The 16,734-nt window shown below is 53.9% G+C and overlaps 1 protein-coding gene across 1 annotated transcript in view; it reads left to right on the top strand.

Moving 5' to 3' along the window:
• The window catches only part of SCUBE1 (signal peptide, CUB domain and EGF like domain containing 1), a 195,611-nt gene that overhangs the window by 83,996 nt on the left and 94,881 nt on the right, over window positions 1-16,734 (top strand). Inside the window, exon 11 of the mRNA XM_089921601.1 lies at window positions 2,222-2,350. Coding sequence (XP_089777727.1) covers window positions 2,222-2,350 — 129 coding nt within the window. The remainder of the gene's footprint in view (window positions 1-2,221; window positions 2,351-16,734) is intronic.

Here is a 16,734-nt window from a genome sequence, read left to right as displayed (position 1 = left end):
TCCCTTGCATTGGTAGGCAGATTCTTAACCACTGCGCCACCAGAGAAGCCGTCTTCTTTTGAGCCACCTGCTTGAATGAAGGAAAGGAGGGAGGCAGCAGTTCGCAAGCTGCTGATTCGGATCAGATGAGAGATGATGCTCACGCGTACAGGCAGTGGACATGGGCGACCAGTCAGCAGACTGTACCCACGTTAAGAGTGTAGAAAATTCACGTGTTGGTAGCTGATAGGTGTCAGTGGAGAGGTGGAAGGATAACAGTATTCACTGGGATGGGGAACCCCAGGGAAGTGCAGATTGATGAGTTAAAGTTGGGCCGTGTTGCCTTTGGCGTGAGCGTTTATGATCTAGGGGGAGAGGTGGTTGGATTGGTGTATCTGAGGCTCTAGCAAAAGGTCGGAGCTGCAGAGATTGGGAAGTAATCAATATCTCTCTTTATAAATCCATGTGCCCTTTCAAACACAGAATCTTACATCCTGCTTTAATGTTATTTAAAACGTCTAAGTGCATTAAGTATAATGATTAAAAACAATGCAAATGACTTACAGAATTGAGCCTGCTTCCCAGCTGACACTGATGGCCTCTGCAGCAGGAAACCCCCTGTGTCTTGCACCTTTGGGGATCCAGGCAACCTTATTCTTCCCTCGTCGTGGCAGGGTGGGTGGGCACCAGGAGGAGGCTGTGCAGCTCAGACCCTGTATTCTAGCACTTTCAGTGCTGCAGTTTTCAATGAAGTTATTCCCTCTGCTGGCAGTGTCCCAGACAGTGCTTGATCACCTCCAGGGTCAGGGAGCTCACTACCTCCTGAGACAGGCCCTGTCTTCCAGATGGACATACCTACCCGTGAACATCAATTGGCCCCCTTGGCTTTCCCCTGCTGTGAGTAGCTCTGCCCTCTGGACCGCTTGGAGAGAGCATGGAGCTGGATGTCTCCCTGTGCCAGCTCCTCAGGCACTTGCAGGAACGGCCAGGGTTGCTTTCAGTTCCCTCTCTTCAGGCTGGCCCCTTCCTGGCTTTCACAGCTGGAGCCTGGCCTCAAAAATCCCTCTTCGACCAGGTAGAGGAGAGACTGCTTCTTCCCACGTGGTAGCCTCTTGCAAAGCACTTCTAGTACTGCTGAGACGGGGCAGTACTGCTTCTGGTTTGGCTGTGGGAACACTTCAGGTTCCACTGGGGAACTTCTGGTTCCGCTGTGGGACACTTCTGGCTGCCCCCTTTCCTGCTTCTCTGCAGAGCCTGTGGAGGTCTGGGTGGGTAGATTGAACACCCCCTCCCTTCTGCTGCCTTGGGGGGTTGCACTGGTCGAATCCCACTTACAGCCCTTCTAGGTGTGTGACCGTTGGCAAGGGTTTGGCCTTCTTGTGCCTCGGCTTCTTCGATGCCCTTGTAAAATTGGAATAACAACGATGGTGCCTATGTCTCAGAGTTAGCATGGGGACTGGGTCGATGATGGCGCGTGGTGTCGCCCCCCGGGACTTGGGCATAGAAGCAGCTCATTGAATGTTAACTAGACTCGCTTCTGTTGCTCTCCAGGGTCTCTCAGATCTCTCTGGAACTTCAGAACTGATAGCTCTTTGACCCCTGATGGGAAATGTTGAGAAAGACTTAAAACAGGAAAAAGGGTGACCTTTACAAAGGCTATTGGCCATTGTTTATGAGACAGAAGGCTTTGTTGTGACAAGGAAACTGGAGCAGTCGAAATTCAGACTTCAGACGCTGATCTGGAAGGAAACTCTGGGGGGAGTATGTGGACTTTTCTCTCATTCCAGAGGCTACATTTTTTGGTGGTGTGCAAAGTTCATTTATCTCATACCCCCTGCCTCACAAGTAATGAGGTCTCCACCTCTGGGAAGCTTTCAGATATCCTGAAAAGAGGCAGTTTGGGGGGATTTTAGACGGGGTCCCTGCGTGCTGTTAGTGTTGAGAGGGCTTCAAAGGGGGAAGATAGGGGTGGGAATCTCACCTGCTTCTCTGTAGGGGGGATCTGAAAATCACCCCAAACATGCCTGGCATGTGGCCCTGCTCCCCAAGGCGGTGACCAACCTTGTGGCAGAGCCAGGATCTTCATCTCTGTAACCTTTGGGCCCCCCGCCCCCAGCAAGGACTTTAGTAAACACCTGTTGAGTCATCCCCTAACCACTCATGTACTGGTGACTTCAGCAGTGGGGGGAGAGGGGACCCCCAGGCTCTTCCTCTGACACCTCTCATGCACCTCATTTTGCAGACATCGACGAGTGTGAGAATGACTACTACAACGGGGGCTGTGTCCACGAGTGCATCAATATCCCGGGGAACTACAGGTGCACCTGCTTTGACGGCTTCATGCTGGCACACGATGGACACAACTGCCTGGGTGAGTGAAGCAGCTGTGCCCTGCCCTCTGGGCACACCCTGCCTGTTTCTCAGCTCCAGCTGGCAGTGCGGGGGGTCGTGGGAAGGATTGCCCTTTTTTGGTTCCTTGTCTTAGTTTGCTACGGCTGCCGTAACAAAAGAGCACAGCTTGAGGGGCTTCAACAACAAGAATTTATTTTCTTACAGTCCTGGAGGCTAGAAGTCCGAGGTCACGGTGTTGATGTGTCTCTTTTTATTCTGAGGCTTCTCTCCCTGGCTTGCAGCTGGCCCCCTTCTCGCTGGGTGTTCACATGGTCTTCTCTCTGTGTGCAGGTACCTGATGCCTGTCTCTCTCTCTCTGTCCTAATCTCCTCTTCCTGTAAGGACACCAGTCATATCGGAGTAGAAGCTATCCTAACAACTCATTTTCAACGTAATTACCTCTTTAAAAGTCCCATCTTAAATACAGTCACATTCTGAGGTACTGGGGCTTAGACCTTCAACATACGAATTTGGGGGAAACCACAGTTCAGCCCATAACAAGGATTCTTACACACCTCCAGATTCTCCTGGTTCAAATACATATATTTTTAAAACAGTTGTGTAAAACTTATGAGTAATGCAAACTTTCTGGGTAAAATTGGGAAAACGTAGAAGCACAAGATAAAACTGGAAAGTATCTTGGTTACGCTGCTGTGTTTGCCTTCAGGCGTCTCTCTGCAGCCAGGTGTGGTTACACTGTAGTTGCGATCAGGTACCTGGCCCCTGTTATCACCCTTTTCCTAGTTGCCTCATAGTTTGATAAGTGACTAACAACCCAGGGCTGCTGTAACAAAGTAACAACTGAGTGGCTTAAGCTACAGAAATTTATTCTGTCATAGTTCTAGAGGCTAAAATCTGAAGTTGTGGCGTCAACAGCGTTGGTTCCTTCTGGGGGCTTTGAGGGAGGACCTGTTTCATGCCCCTCTCCTAGCTTCTGGTAGCCTCAGGCTTTCCTTTGCTTGTAGATCACATTCTCCCTCTGTTTTCACATTGTCTTTGCTCTCTGCGTGCCTGTCTCTGTGACCAAATGTCCCCTTTTTCTAAGGACACGGTCATATTGGATTAGGGTGTACCCTACTGACCTCATCTTAACTTGGTCATCTGCCAGTAACCTATCTCCGGAAGGGGTTACTTTCACCGGCACTGGGAGTCAGGACTTCGCCATCTGTGGAGGGATGTAATTCAACCCATAATAGAGGTGGTTTGCAGCCTGTGGCAGGAGGAACGTCTCCTGGTAGAAACCACGTGGTCCCAAAGCAGATGCCCCGGTCCCCCAAGCCCTCTTCTGCTACTGGCTGCTGAGTGACCTGGGGAACGATGGCTGGAGCCTAGAGGGTAAGACCGTGGACTTGGCCGGAGTGTGGTGTGGCTGTGAACCCGTTCTTGACATCCCTGAGCCTCAGTCACTTGTTGGTAAAGGGAGGGTGTGAAGAGCAGCTGTCTCACAACGCTGCTGTGAGCAGAAATTGCGATCGTGCCCAGACGGCTGAGAAGTGTGGCTGTCCCAGGGCCCTCAGTCCTCAGAGCGGTTCCTGCAACAGGGATAACACGCTGTCTGCCTCACTAGGTTGTGTGTGAGGACACAATGGTGCAGTGAAGTGGCTGGCCCTTGGCGAGTATAAATAGTCAACAGACAAGCATTAGTGTTACTGTAGGTGACTCAGCCACCCTTTCGTGGTTGGACGTTGAAATTCCTTGCTTATTTCGTTTGTTTTTACCGTCAGAATCCAGAGGTGATTCTGGGCATAAAACTTCTTTTCTTGTTTCCCCAACTGTTTCCTTAGCAAGTCTTCCTGGAACTACTGGGTCAAAAGGATCATTTGGACTTTTTTTTATGGCTTTCGATGCAGTGCTTCCTGGAAGGGCTCAGTAAACCTCCCATTGCGGCAGCTGGCTTTCTGGTGTGTGTGTGGCATGGGAAGCTGGCTTTCTGGTGTGCGGCATGGGAAGCTGGCTTTCTGGTGTGCGGCATGGGAAGCTGGACATCCCAGGTGCTCCGAAACTTCCAGACTTAGTGGTATATTCGTCTTCAGTTCCTCTGCCTGTTCCTGTTGAAGGCATATTGGATCTCAGATGAGCTTGTTATGGGAAACAGATCCATAAACATGTAATTACACCCCCCAAATAAGTGCCACAACGGAGGTCTGGACTGTTAAAGCCCAGACGGGTCTGCGAAGAGCTACCCCTGCATGGGGTTGGGGGGTGGCGGGGCCTGACTCCTCGGGGGGACTGCATCGAACAGGATCTCCAAAGGTAGGCGAGCAGTTTACTGGGTCGAGGGCAGAGCCTGCGTGGAACGCTGTGGGTGGCTCCTTGGGGCTGGGCTGGGGGGGCGGGGTGGGGGGTTGCTGGGAGGAAGAGCGGGAGGTGGGGCTGCCGAGGCAGGCAGAGCCTTTGGTGAGATCGCAGAGAACCGAGGCTGTACAGCGTTCATTGTGCCGGACGCCAGGTTCAGTGCTGTTCAAGTTTTCTCTCCTTTAATCCTCCCAAGAGCATAAGCATTTAACTTTACTAGTCGCTCGACCCTTTTTTCAGATGATAGAGCACATTCCAGAAACTGACTAGTCCGTGAAAGCAGAGCTGACAGTCTTTGTGGAGCAGCAGGCAATATCCCCAGTGGTCAGGAAGACGGACCTTGGGAACTGCCAGTTCTGGGCTCAGATCCTGGTTCTGCCAGTTATCAGCTGTGTGACCTTTGGCCTGGAGGTGATAGTCGCCTCCAGGCCTCAGTTTCATCACCTGTAAGACAGAATTCGCAGTGCTCTGTCTGGCATGGCTCTTGCGAGGACTGAGTGGGATCGTGGATGTCAAGCATCTTGAGAGTGCCTGGCACCGAGCACACAGACGTGATGGGCATCAGGCTGGTCATCAGCTTGCAGACCAGATGTATTGCGGTGGGCTGGTCTGACGCCCCCGAGGCCTTGTGGGGGCCCGGCCTGCCGTCTGCAGCCCCCGGGCGGTCACCTGTTTGTAAACACCCTTGTTCTTTTTTTTTTTTGCGGTACGCGGGCCTCTCACTGTTGTGGCCTCTCCCGTTGCGGAGCACAGGCTCCGGTCGCACAGGCTCAGCGGCCATGGCTCACGGGCCCAGCTGCTCCACGGCATGTGGGATCCTCCCGGACCGGGGCACAAACCCGCGTCCCCTGCATCGGCAGGCGGACGCTCAACCACTGCACCACCAGGGAAGCCCATCACCCTTGTTCTTGGCTACGGCAGGTGTACCCAACGCCTCCAGACTAATGGAGTCTGTGCAGGTCTTTGTTTCAACAGGATTTTCACGGTGGATTCTTTTTACACTCATCAATTTAAGGAACTGGGTAAGACTCCACCCACCCCCGCCTCCGAGCACAGATTGCAACTTCCTACGGCTCTAACTCACACATACGGCAGCCGACAAAAGGCTCTCTCTGTTGCTCCTCTGCTTTTAGCTGGGGCAGACGCTTCCCGACAGACCTCCTTATGTTTGGGCTTTTTCCTTCTCAAGACAAAACTCAGGCTCTAGAGAAGACAGACCTTGGCTCCCACTGGCTCCAGCCCCGCCTGACCGCGTAAGCTCTCAGAGCCACAACTCCCTTACCCATAAAACGCTGAAAAAGTACCCAGCACAGTGTCAGGATCATGGAGGCTTATAGACACTGGCTGAAACAAGTAACACTGTATGAGGAAGCTGGACTTGCAGTTGGAAGATGTGACCCAAATTCTGTCACCACCACTCATGAGTTCTATGTTGGAGACCAGTTACTGACTCTCCATGTGTCAGTGCCCCTAACTGCAGAGTGGGTCCGAAATGCCTGTCTCGGTGTCACTGTGACAATTAAATATGAAAGTAGACCTGGAGAGCTGAACGTACTGATGTGAAATTCTCCGCGGGTGCTGGGTGTTGCAGAGGTTTCAAGCCGGCAGCCCACAGCCCTCCTCCAGCCTGTAAAAGTGTTTGGTCTCTCCCCGCCATGTTGATGATATGACCGTGACGATGGTGGTGGTGATTGAATTATTTGTCAACATTTATAAATCAAAGGGTGTCACATAAAAATCAATATTTCCAGCACTGTTCCTGCTTGGCCATAGTCACCCGGCCCCTGACTTTGTGGGACTTGGGCAGGGGTGCATATCCCATGTGGTCAAATGTGGAAGTTATCACGAAGCTTCAAACTAGAATATGTTCAATCTTTTCTACCTTGACAAGTGTTCCTAATGACTTGGAAGGCTAGACTGGAATTTAGAAATCTAGGACTCCTTGGGGTTTTGTGCCAGAAAGTGGTAGCATGGGCAGTGCCTGCTCTCTGCCCCTTCTTCTCACCCCTGGCTCCATCCTGCACCACAGGGAGCCTGAGGACACCCTAACCTGAATGTGTAAGCTCTGACCATTTGCCCCCAGACCATCTTCCCTTTGGCTTGGTCCTGTTTTTTGTCCCTCTGAGAAGAGACAGGCTTGGGCCATTTGGACAGGGAATTTGGGGGTCTCAAACACCCAGAATGTGGTCTAGAAGGATGGGTATGTGTTCCAGGTGCCATGACCCCCTGTGGACTCCTTACTGTATTGGAAGGGCTGCAGCCACAGGAGGGGCAGCACAGGGACCCTCAAGGCATTGAGCCAAGAGCAGGGGCACCTCTTGCCCACGTCTCAGTGTGGAACCAGCAGCAACCGGCAGGAGCCGCACCATGGCTGCCCCCTTTGGAGGGTGTGTGTACGTTCCCGATTGCTGCACTCCCCACCATTCCCTGTTGCTCACAACCTGTTGGTCATTTAACTGCCTGCTCCGTCTCAGTAGGAATTGTGTTCATGCTGCCTGATGAAGCTTCCAGCACAGGGCCTGCCCTCAGTGGGTGTTTGGTAGGGGTGAGAAGCTGACTGAGTGGTTGGAAGGTTCTGTGTTCTGCATTCTCGCTGCTTTGCGCGGTCCTGACCGTCTCTGGTCAGTCACTCTGAGCCCCACTCCACAACCCATCACCCGTCAGGGACAGTTAGGCCTGTTTGCGTCTCCTGTTGTTTTGTCTCCAAGTCTGGGTCAAAAGTCTCGTCCGGTTGTAACATTCCGCTCTCAACCACCGCTGAATTCCTTCGGGATGGTGGCTGGAATCGAGCCTGGTCAGCACAGTCTGAAAAGCATTCTGAGCTAACTAGGAGGAATGAGGCTGATGGCTGAAGGGTTGTTTTCTTGCCTGGGTTTTCACAGTTGAACCTTTTCTCTTTTTTTGAGCAAATGAGGTTATTTTCTTGTGGAGATGGCTTGCCTGGGACTGTGTCCTGGAGGATGGCCAAATCTGTCCTCTGGGGAGTAAAACCCTGTTTCTATTTGACATCTTTATTGAGGAATTTCTCAAATATAACAGAAAATGACACCAGAGGGAATTGAAACCATGACGAGATCCTTGCTCAACCCCAAATGACTGCTTTTAGCATTGTAATTACTTGAAATAGCAGTAGTTCTGTTTGAAAAATATTATTCCAAACTCCATGCAATTGGACATAAGAGCAATATTTAGGCTAATAGAATAAGATTTTTTTCATCTTAAATTAAAACCAGCAGTGGGTAATTTTTTCCCGACTCCACAAAGCAAGGCTCCTTTCTCCCTAAAGCCATTAGTTCACTTAGCCAGATGTTTTCTGCGACCCCAGTCTTTATCTTGACTTACTGAAAAATATGGTTCTCAAGTTGCCCACAGTCTGAATTTCGGACTTGCTTCTCAGCACTCTTTCCCCTGATGAAGAGGAGTCATCTGGAGCCAGGTTCAACAAAACAGTTGTTTTGTTAACCGGATCGCTACATTCCCGTTAACACTTATGGAGCACCTACCATATGCCCGGCCTTGTGCTAGGTAATCAGCTTCTCTTAGGTGAGATGAGGAACTTCGGCCGCACCTCTGCCGTGCACCTGGAGTCGCCCAGGATGTCGTGCTCACGTTCTGTCGTTCAGTTCTCACAGCATCCATAGGCAGAAGCCATTAGTATCCCCTCTTTACAAATGAGGAAACTGAGGCTCAGAGAGGGAAAGTGACCTGTGTAAGGTCACACAGCCAGTAAGTGGTAGGGCTGGGACCAGAGCCCAGGTCTGTGCGTTTGCCAGTTCAAGCCTGTAAGCCACTGCCCGCCCCTTGCCTCATGGCACCCGGAACAGAACCAGCTCTGGGAGGCTGGTCCGGATCAGGGAGGGGCTTCCTTCACTGGGGGTTAGATATGCCCTGCTCTGAGTTTGAGAGTCACTGAGAAACCCTGGCGTCTGCCAAGCCAGGCTGGTGGGTGGCGTGCTGGAGGGCGTGAGGGCGGCCCCTGCTCCAGAGACTTCCCCCAGATCTGTCCTGCCTCCCAGGCCAAGGCAGGATCTTGCCACCCACGCAGGAGCCTTGTGTCACCCTTGAGCTTCTTTGGGGCATTGTCTCACCCCGTGTGAACGAGCGGAGCCCTGTTATTACCGAACCCGCTCGTGTGGCTCCCATCACTTTCACGGGAGCACCCAGTTCTTCTGCCCGCCGGCTCACGAAGCCCTCAGGCCAGGGTGCTTGCTGCCAGCCTCCTCTCCTCACCTCTCATCCTTGCCCACCTGCACCCTCTGGCCCGGCCTTCCTTAAATCCACACGGTCCTCCTACCCTTCCCTGCTGTTCAGGGCTGCTCCCTGAGACCCCTCCCCCAGCATGACCTGGTGAGGTCCTACTTGTCATTCGAGACCCAACCTCCATCTCCCTTTGCTCCAGGGTCTTCTGTGACCACGTGGCACACACCTGCACTGTGGCTCTGCGCTGGGGTCCTCCCTTCTTCTCCTGCAGGCAGAAGCTATCTTGTTTATCTCGTCTTCCTCCTCTGAACCTAGTGTGGCATCTGGCATATCACAGGCACATAATAAACATTTGTAGAATGAGTGAATGAATGAGTTTGAAGAGGGTCCTCAAGCTCACCACACTTCTGTGCTGGGCACATAGCAGAGATCCAGGTGAATTAGATGGAGCATGTGTCGCAGGGCTCCCAGGTTCACGAGAAACACAGAAATGTTCACGCTTCTAATGACAGGTAGAAAGGGCTATATTCGCAGTGACACAAGCCTCCAACCTAGTATTCATCCATTTGTTTATTCAAAAAAGTTGTTCTGAGCACCTGCTGTGTGCCAGACCTGGTTTTAAGTGCTGAAGACACAGTGAGTGGTGACCAAAAGCAACCAAGCACCCGCACTAGGGAGGGGGGAAGACGGTGCACAAGTAAACTCATAACTCAGTAAAGTAAGCTCAGTCAGGTCAGCTCCAGTGAAAAATAATACAATAAGGTGATAGAAAGTGATGGAGGCAGGATGACAGTGTTGGAGAGGGTGGCGTTCCTGTTACTGTTGCTGCATAAAAACCACCCCACACTTAGTGGCATAAAACACCCTTTGACTCTGCTTGCAGATTCCGTGGGTGAGGAATTCAGACAGGACGCAGCAGGGACGGCTGTCTGAGCTGCACGGTGTTTGGGGCCTCAGCTGGGAAGACGTGAGGCCAGAGATGACTTGATGGGGGCTGGACTCATCTGGAGGCTTCTCTGCTGACGTCTAACGGTTGATGTTGGTTGTCAGGCAGAACACTTATGGGCAGCCTCTCGGTGCGGTCTTTCCACATGGGCTGGTGTGGGCTTCCTCACAGCATGGCCGCTGGGTCCCAAGAGAATAAGACACAAGTGCGTGGAAGCTTTCCAGTCTAGTCTCAGAAGTCACTTTCACCCAACTCTACCTGTCAAGGCAGTTACAAAGGTCCATCCACGTTCTTGGGGGGCGGGCACTTGGGGAAGGGAGCCTCAGAGAGGAGGAGGAAGCTGCCCTGTGAAGATCTAGGGAAGACCTTCCCTCCAGGCAGAAGGGAGGACAAAGGCGGTGGCCCGAGGTGGGGACAAGCTGCGTGAGTTTGGGCACAGGTCACTGTGCCTGGAGGATCTGGCGGGAGGGAGAGGGTCTGGAGACGAGGTCGGGAGCAGGCAGGGCCCGGTCATGTGCAGCCTTGTGGACCCTAGAAGGGAGTTGGGATTTTATTCTAAATTAGTTGGGAAACCACGGGACATTTTAACCAGGGATTGACATTTTAATTAAGAGATTTGCTTTCTGGCTGCTCAGTAGAGAATGTATTACCTGGAATAAGAGGCAGAGACCCCTGTGGCGATTTGGGTCAGAGATGTTGGTTGGCCAGGTGACAGTGGTGGCAGTAATGAGAAGTGGTTGAATTCATGTATGTTTTGAAAACAGGGCCAAAATGAATTGATGATGGACTAGATGTAAGAAGTGAGGGGAAAAGAGGAATCGAGACGGACTACTAGTTTTTTGTTTGTTTGTTTTGTTTTGCTTTGTTTTTGCGGTACGCGGGCCTCTCACTGTTGTGGCCTCTCCCGTTGCGGAGCACAGGCTCCAGACGCGCAGGCTCAGTGGCCACGGCTCATGGGTCCAGCCGCTCCACGGCACATGGGATCCTCCCGGACTGGGACACGAACCCGTGTCCCCTGCATCGGCAGGCGGACTCTCAACCACTGCGCCACCAGGGAAGCCCTGGACTACTAGTTTTTTGCTCGGAGTTACTGTGTAGCTGTGCTGCTACGGCTGAGATGGGGAAGACTCGGGGGTAGGACAGATTTTGGGATGGGGAGCGGGGTGGGCTAAGAGTCTGTTTGGCCAAGTTCAATTTGAGATAATCAGTAGCCATCTGAATGGAAATGGTATACAAGTGGGGTAGTCAGGTCTGGGGTTCGGGGAGAACGTGAGAGCCTAGAGCTTCTAAACAGCGTCAAAATCCAGAGCTCTTAACGTTCATTCGTTTCATAAGATTCCACGAGCACCTGCCTGGTGCCACGTCCTGGGCTGGGAGCTCGCAGCTGGGAGATGGATGAAGTAGTCCTGTCCCTCAGGAAGCATCGGGACTCGGCCTCCCCAGCTTTGAATCCTGGATCCATCACTTAACTGTGTGACTGTGAGCAGGTAACGTCACGTCTGTGGGCCTCTGTGTCCTCGTCTGTACGGCGTGGCTAGCAGCAGTGCTTATTTGACGGGGGTGACGCAGAGACCAGATGAGATAAGCTTTGCAAGGTACATGCCTGGCACACGACGAGGGCTCAGCAGATGTGAATTACCTAAGTATCACTCATTCCTGGTGTGCAAAGTCAGAATACTTTTTAAAGAAGATGGATGTCCTTTCTGAGCTGGCGAAGAGGCAGGGGGACGAGCCTCGTCCCCGAGCTGGGGGTGAAGCTCAGGGGACTGTTGGGGACTGTTCCTTGTGTTCCACACGGTGCTCACCACCCTCCCGGCTCAGAAACCTCTCCTTCCTCCTGCACTGGTTCCTGTGCTCATCCATCGGCATGGGTCACGTGGCATCAGGGCTTCCAATCCCAGCTCTGCCACATACTCATTTTGTGACCTTGGACCCTTGCCCCCTCTTTCTCAGTCTCAGTTTTGTTTTCTACAAAATGAACATGATCCCTGTCTGGTAGGATCAGATGTGCAGGTGACACCACAGGGCACCAGGCAGAGGGAGAAGAGGAGGAGAGGAGCCTGGGAGGCGGCAGCAGGGCCCAGGGGCCGGGCTGCACACGTGGGAGGGAAGCACCGCAGAGGCCCAGATGCTCCGCGTCGGCGCAGCGGTCACAGCTCTCCCTGCCGCCGGGCTGGTCCCTGGCAGGATGAAAGGGCCGCGCTCCAGCCCTTTTGAAGGCGCCCTCTCTCATCCTGGAGGACAGCTGGAGACAATGTGTTGCTCCCTTGAACCCCTAACGAAGGCTCGAGTTGCCTCTGTTTATTTGTCTTTATACTTCAACAGCTCAAATGCATTTCTTGCTGGGAAAAAAAAAAAGTGCTGAACATTTTCATGTAAAACTAAACAGCTTCAGACAGTTATATACTTACTCCATAAACACCAGTGTTTTTCAAGGTAAACTGGAGAGGTTTCTTCCTGTTCTATTTACGCCCTCCCGTCCCTGCTTTTCCCTAGTCTGGCCCACATTCAGGTGGTCTAAACACGCTTGGTTGGAGGGATTTGCTGTCCGAGGACAAGTTGGATTCAGACTTGCTTCTCCTCCCAGCTTTTTACAACTGTTAATCTGATGGAAATTCTTTGGCTTGAAGAAGAGAAACACACGGGACAACAGTATGCATCTTTATAAATGGGCTTCCTTCTTTCCCCAAGTCACGACAGAGCCAGGGAGATCGCGGAGCAGGGAGGGAGGTGGATGGATTGAGACCCAGGTTTTGTTTTGGGGGGTGGAGTGGCCTCCTCCAGCCTCATGCCTGCAGCCAGCTCAGGACCGGGGGGCCAGGGGGAAGGGGTGGGGCAGAGCAGCGGGATGCTTCTTACAGAAGGGGCAGGCGAGTGCTGGGGGAAGAGGCCAGTGGGCCAGGAATCAGGCTCTTCGGGCCATGGACTTGCTGGGGACCTTGGGAAACTCCCTACCTCTCTGTGCCTCAGTTTCCCCATCATCTGTGAAATAAGGGATGGGATTTGACCAATGGTTTTGAGATTTCATGGGGTTTTGTTTCCATTTGTTTCAAACAGAATCATACGGTGGTCACATTACTCTAGCTGAAATGGGAGGCAGGACTGGCAGGGATGAGAGCCCTGCTCTCCATGGAGCCCCTCCGCACCTCCGCGAGGCCCCTGGGGCCAGGAGCAGTGTTTGGAACCCCTGTTTGGCCTGGCTGCTGTGTCAGAGCCCTCCTCCCTCCAACATCTTGTGATTCGATGACTTGGTGGCCTGGAGTGTCCTCAGGGACAATGGCCAAGCTCCTCGCCCCTACCAGCTGCAGTCCCTGTCTCCTTCTTTCTCAGAACTGTAATCTCCAGCATGGCAGACAGCTTGCATTTCCCTAAATGGTACCCCGGTTTCCTGCTCTGGCGTATCCTTACACCTGCTCTTCCTTCTGCCCGAATCACCCTTCCCCGTGCTCTTCATTAATGCTTTCGTTGGCTGACGCCTACCTGTCACAACTCAGCTCGGGCATCAGCCCCTCAAGAAAGCTTTCCCTGAGTTGCCTACCCTTCCCCTGGGGGCCTACAGCCCCCTCAGGCTGCCCTCTGCCTCAGCACTGAGCTCCTGGCTTGTCCCAGGACACCAGGGGTGGGTCTCTCCTGCCCCGGGAGGTCCCGGAGAGCCCTGCTCCAGAGTGACTTAGCCCTGCGTTCCTGGGCCCAGTGCAGGCTGCTTGGTGTGATGGAGGGATGGGCGGTTGGCCGGTGAAGTGGGCAGAAGGTTGGATTCTGACTCTCCAGGAGAGCGCGGTTTGACAGTGGGGCGTGCACAAGCCCAGCACGGGGGCAGAGCTTCAGCGCTCTCAAAACTTCTGAGATCTGCGTGGCAGTAGCAGGGGCGGGCGGTGGGGGGCTCTTAGCAGCCCGCGTGACTGCAGCCCCCCGTGGCTGGCTGAGCTTAGGACTCCCCTGTCCCTGTCCTCACGTCCAGGCCCAGCTCCTTCTAGCCTCTGCTGTAGATGAGGGGAGAGCAGGGACTTGGAAGCAGACGCAACAGCCTTGGCTCCCAGCTCCCTTCCTAGCCGTGCTTCGGGGCCAGCACTTCACTGTTCTTACCCCAAAAAGAGGAGTGATGATGTTCCTGGGAGGGAGCTGTAGGCATCAAGCAAGGTGGTCCGTGTGGCGGCAGGGAGGCACCCAGCGGGCGTCAGGAGCCTCCCCTTCCTGCTCTCCCTTTGGTTGCATGTTCAGGTCAGAGACCACATCACAATACGGCCCTTCCCACTGGTAGGACTGTGTTGAAATCTGCCGTCAGTCGCCCTGTGGCAGCCCCACCTTTGAATAGGTCTCAGTTTGGTGACCTGGGGAAGAAGTCCTGCTCTGTCCCAGGGCAGAGAATGCCAAGTCCATAAACAGCAAAGAAAAACACCCAGTTGCAGAGGACAGGCCAGGCGAGCAGACACGTTCCTTCATCTTTGTTTGCAGTTCATATGCCAAGGGCCGGGTCAGAACTCAGAGAAATAAACAGAAAATAAGTGTCTTGTGAAGGCTCTTTAAAAATACTTCACCACCAAAACATATGCCCCAAACCAGAACTGAACCGTGTGCCTAAAAAGGGGCATTGTCAACGAATAAGTGTGTCCCAGCGTGTCCAGTACGGTTCTTCCTCTGCCAGTAACCTTGCTTACTTTGGAGCAGTCTGTGCCCTGGCTGGTGGTGGGGTCACCCTGAACGTTTGCTGGGCCTGGCTGCCTCTGCACAGATGCCGTAGCGACCATCCTTTCCCAGCGCCGACAGGCTGTTTATAGTGGCCATTCGCCACCCCCACGCCTCGCCTGCTCCAGCCCCCTCCCTGGATCTGCCTCATCCCAGCCACATGCAGCTGGAAATAGACGAGCCGGCAGTGAGGGCTGGCACCCGGCTGGCACTCCTTGTTTGTAGGAAGTAGGTAGCCATGGTGCCAGCCTCCCAGCTGCTTGGTCTGGGGTCTTTGTTTTGGTTTGGTTTTTGGGGGGTTTTTTTTTGCGGTACGCGGGCCTCTCACTGTTGTGGCCTCTCCCGTTGCGGAGCACAGGCTCCGGACGCGCAGGCTCAGCGGCCGTGGCTCACGGGCCCAGCCACTCCGCGGCATGTGGGATCTTCCCGGACCGGGGCACGAACCCATGTCCCCTGCATCGGCAGGCGGACTCTCAACCACTGCGCCACCAGAGAAGCCCGGTCTGGGGTCTTTAGTAACCCCTCAGGTGTTACCTTAAAGGTGGGAGAGGATCCCACAGGCCGACTTGCCCTGCCCTGGCTTACGTGCTGGCCGCCAAGGGGTCAGATGCCAGTGAAGTCATCTGGATGAGCCTTGGTGGAGGTCTCTCTGAGTGGGATCCTCCTGGGGCCCCTCTTGCCATTGGAGGAGTCTGGGGTCCTCAGCCTGGCAGCTGGCTTCTCGGGCTCTGGGTTCCGCCCGCCACTCCAGCCTTGCCTTCTCTCCCTGTGAATACGAAGCCTGTCCCCCTGCGCTCTTGCTTCCTCCCACCTGGAGAACGTCTTCCCTTGCCTGTCCCGAGTGCTCTAGTCCATCCTTCTGCACCTCTTCCCCGGCCTTCCTGGCAGCCTGACTGGGTCCCACCCCCCCGCCCTTGAACCGACCAGAGTCACGGTGCTCGTCACGCAGAGTTGAAAAGGTCTGTTTACTTATCCATCTTCCACAAGTGTAATAATCACACAGAAACACTCAGAGAAATCGATAGAAAAGACAGAAAATAATCCGCCCAATAGCTCGCCACCGCAACAGGTCAACAGCTTTCGTGTCCTCATGTTCTTGTCCGATACCATCTGTGTGTAGAGCTGACTGTATATGGTTATGATTGTGCATTGATGTTTGTACGCCGCTTCCCCCCGCCCCAGAAGACTTTTTTGCCCCTTGGTGTGTAATCACGTGGCGGGGGTGTGGGACTGGAGTCAGAGTCCAGGATGTGGAGGGCCTGGCGGCCTGTGGGTGCTGAGTGAGAGCTGCTGCTGTGGCCGTCTGGTTGGGAGAAATGACTTGCAACCTCTGGGTCAGCAGCTGACCCCCTGAGTGCCTGTATCTGCCAGGTCAGGGGGTCCAGAGATGATTTAGATGTGCCTGGCACTCTCAGGGAGTTCTAGGCTCTGTGCAGAAGGACTCCCAGAGTGGCATCCTTGGTGTAATGAACACTGCACCAAGTACTGGGGGGAGGGGGGGAGGGATGGGGGCCATCTCACCCTGCCAGCAATAAGTGAAAGGTCACCAGGTGGGGGCGGAGGTGGGGTGAGGGCAGCAGGGAACAGCAGACGCAAAGCCTAGAGGCGAAAAGGCTCGGTCAGGTAGGAGAGTGGGCTCAGGCGTGGACAGTGGTGTGGGAGATGGTGGCCTGTCAGCAGAGCCACGCGTGCCGATTGCTCTCTGAGCCTGAGATCTGGAGATTTAAACCTGCAGATGTAGGAGTGGCAGGGAATCACCTTTGGCTGCATCTTGGGCACGTCAGATGCAAGCCTGGTTCCTAGCCCCTCCTTCGACAGCCACCAGGGCCCTACATGCTACTCCAGCTTCACCAAACCCGTGCAGGCGTGCGCGCGCGCACACACACACACACACACACACACACACACACACGGCAGGCATCCCATGCCCAGACACACCTCTCCCTGCGCTGGTCCTCGTGCAGTTTAGGGAGAGGCTCCCCTGCCTCTCAGCTTGGTTCCCGATCCCTGGTCTTACCCGGTCTTACCACTTCTCTCCCCCTGGTTGGGCGGCTCCCTGAGGGCAGGCCTTGGCCTCGTGCCCACTGCCTATCCCCTGCCTTGTTGAGTGAGTGAATGAATGGACAGACACACGGGGCTAATCCCCGTTCTCTCGGGGAAGACGTGGGCATTAGAAAGAGGACTTCAGATGAGATGACTGCAGATACACTGTAGGGCGGGGAAGTCAGCAAACCGTG

The sequence above is a fragment of the Delphinapterus leucas genome, chromosome 11, assembly GCF_059928025.1.
Source record: "Delphinapterus leucas isolate spDelLeu-1000000601 "Yukka" chromosome 11, BTC_Dleu_Yukka2, whole genome shotgun sequence".
In the NCBI taxonomy this organism is placed as follows: domain Eukaryota; kingdom Metazoa; phylum Chordata; class Mammalia; order Artiodactyla; family Monodontidae; genus Delphinapterus; species Delphinapterus leucas.
This window is presented reverse-complemented; position numbering and strand designations above follow the sequence as displayed.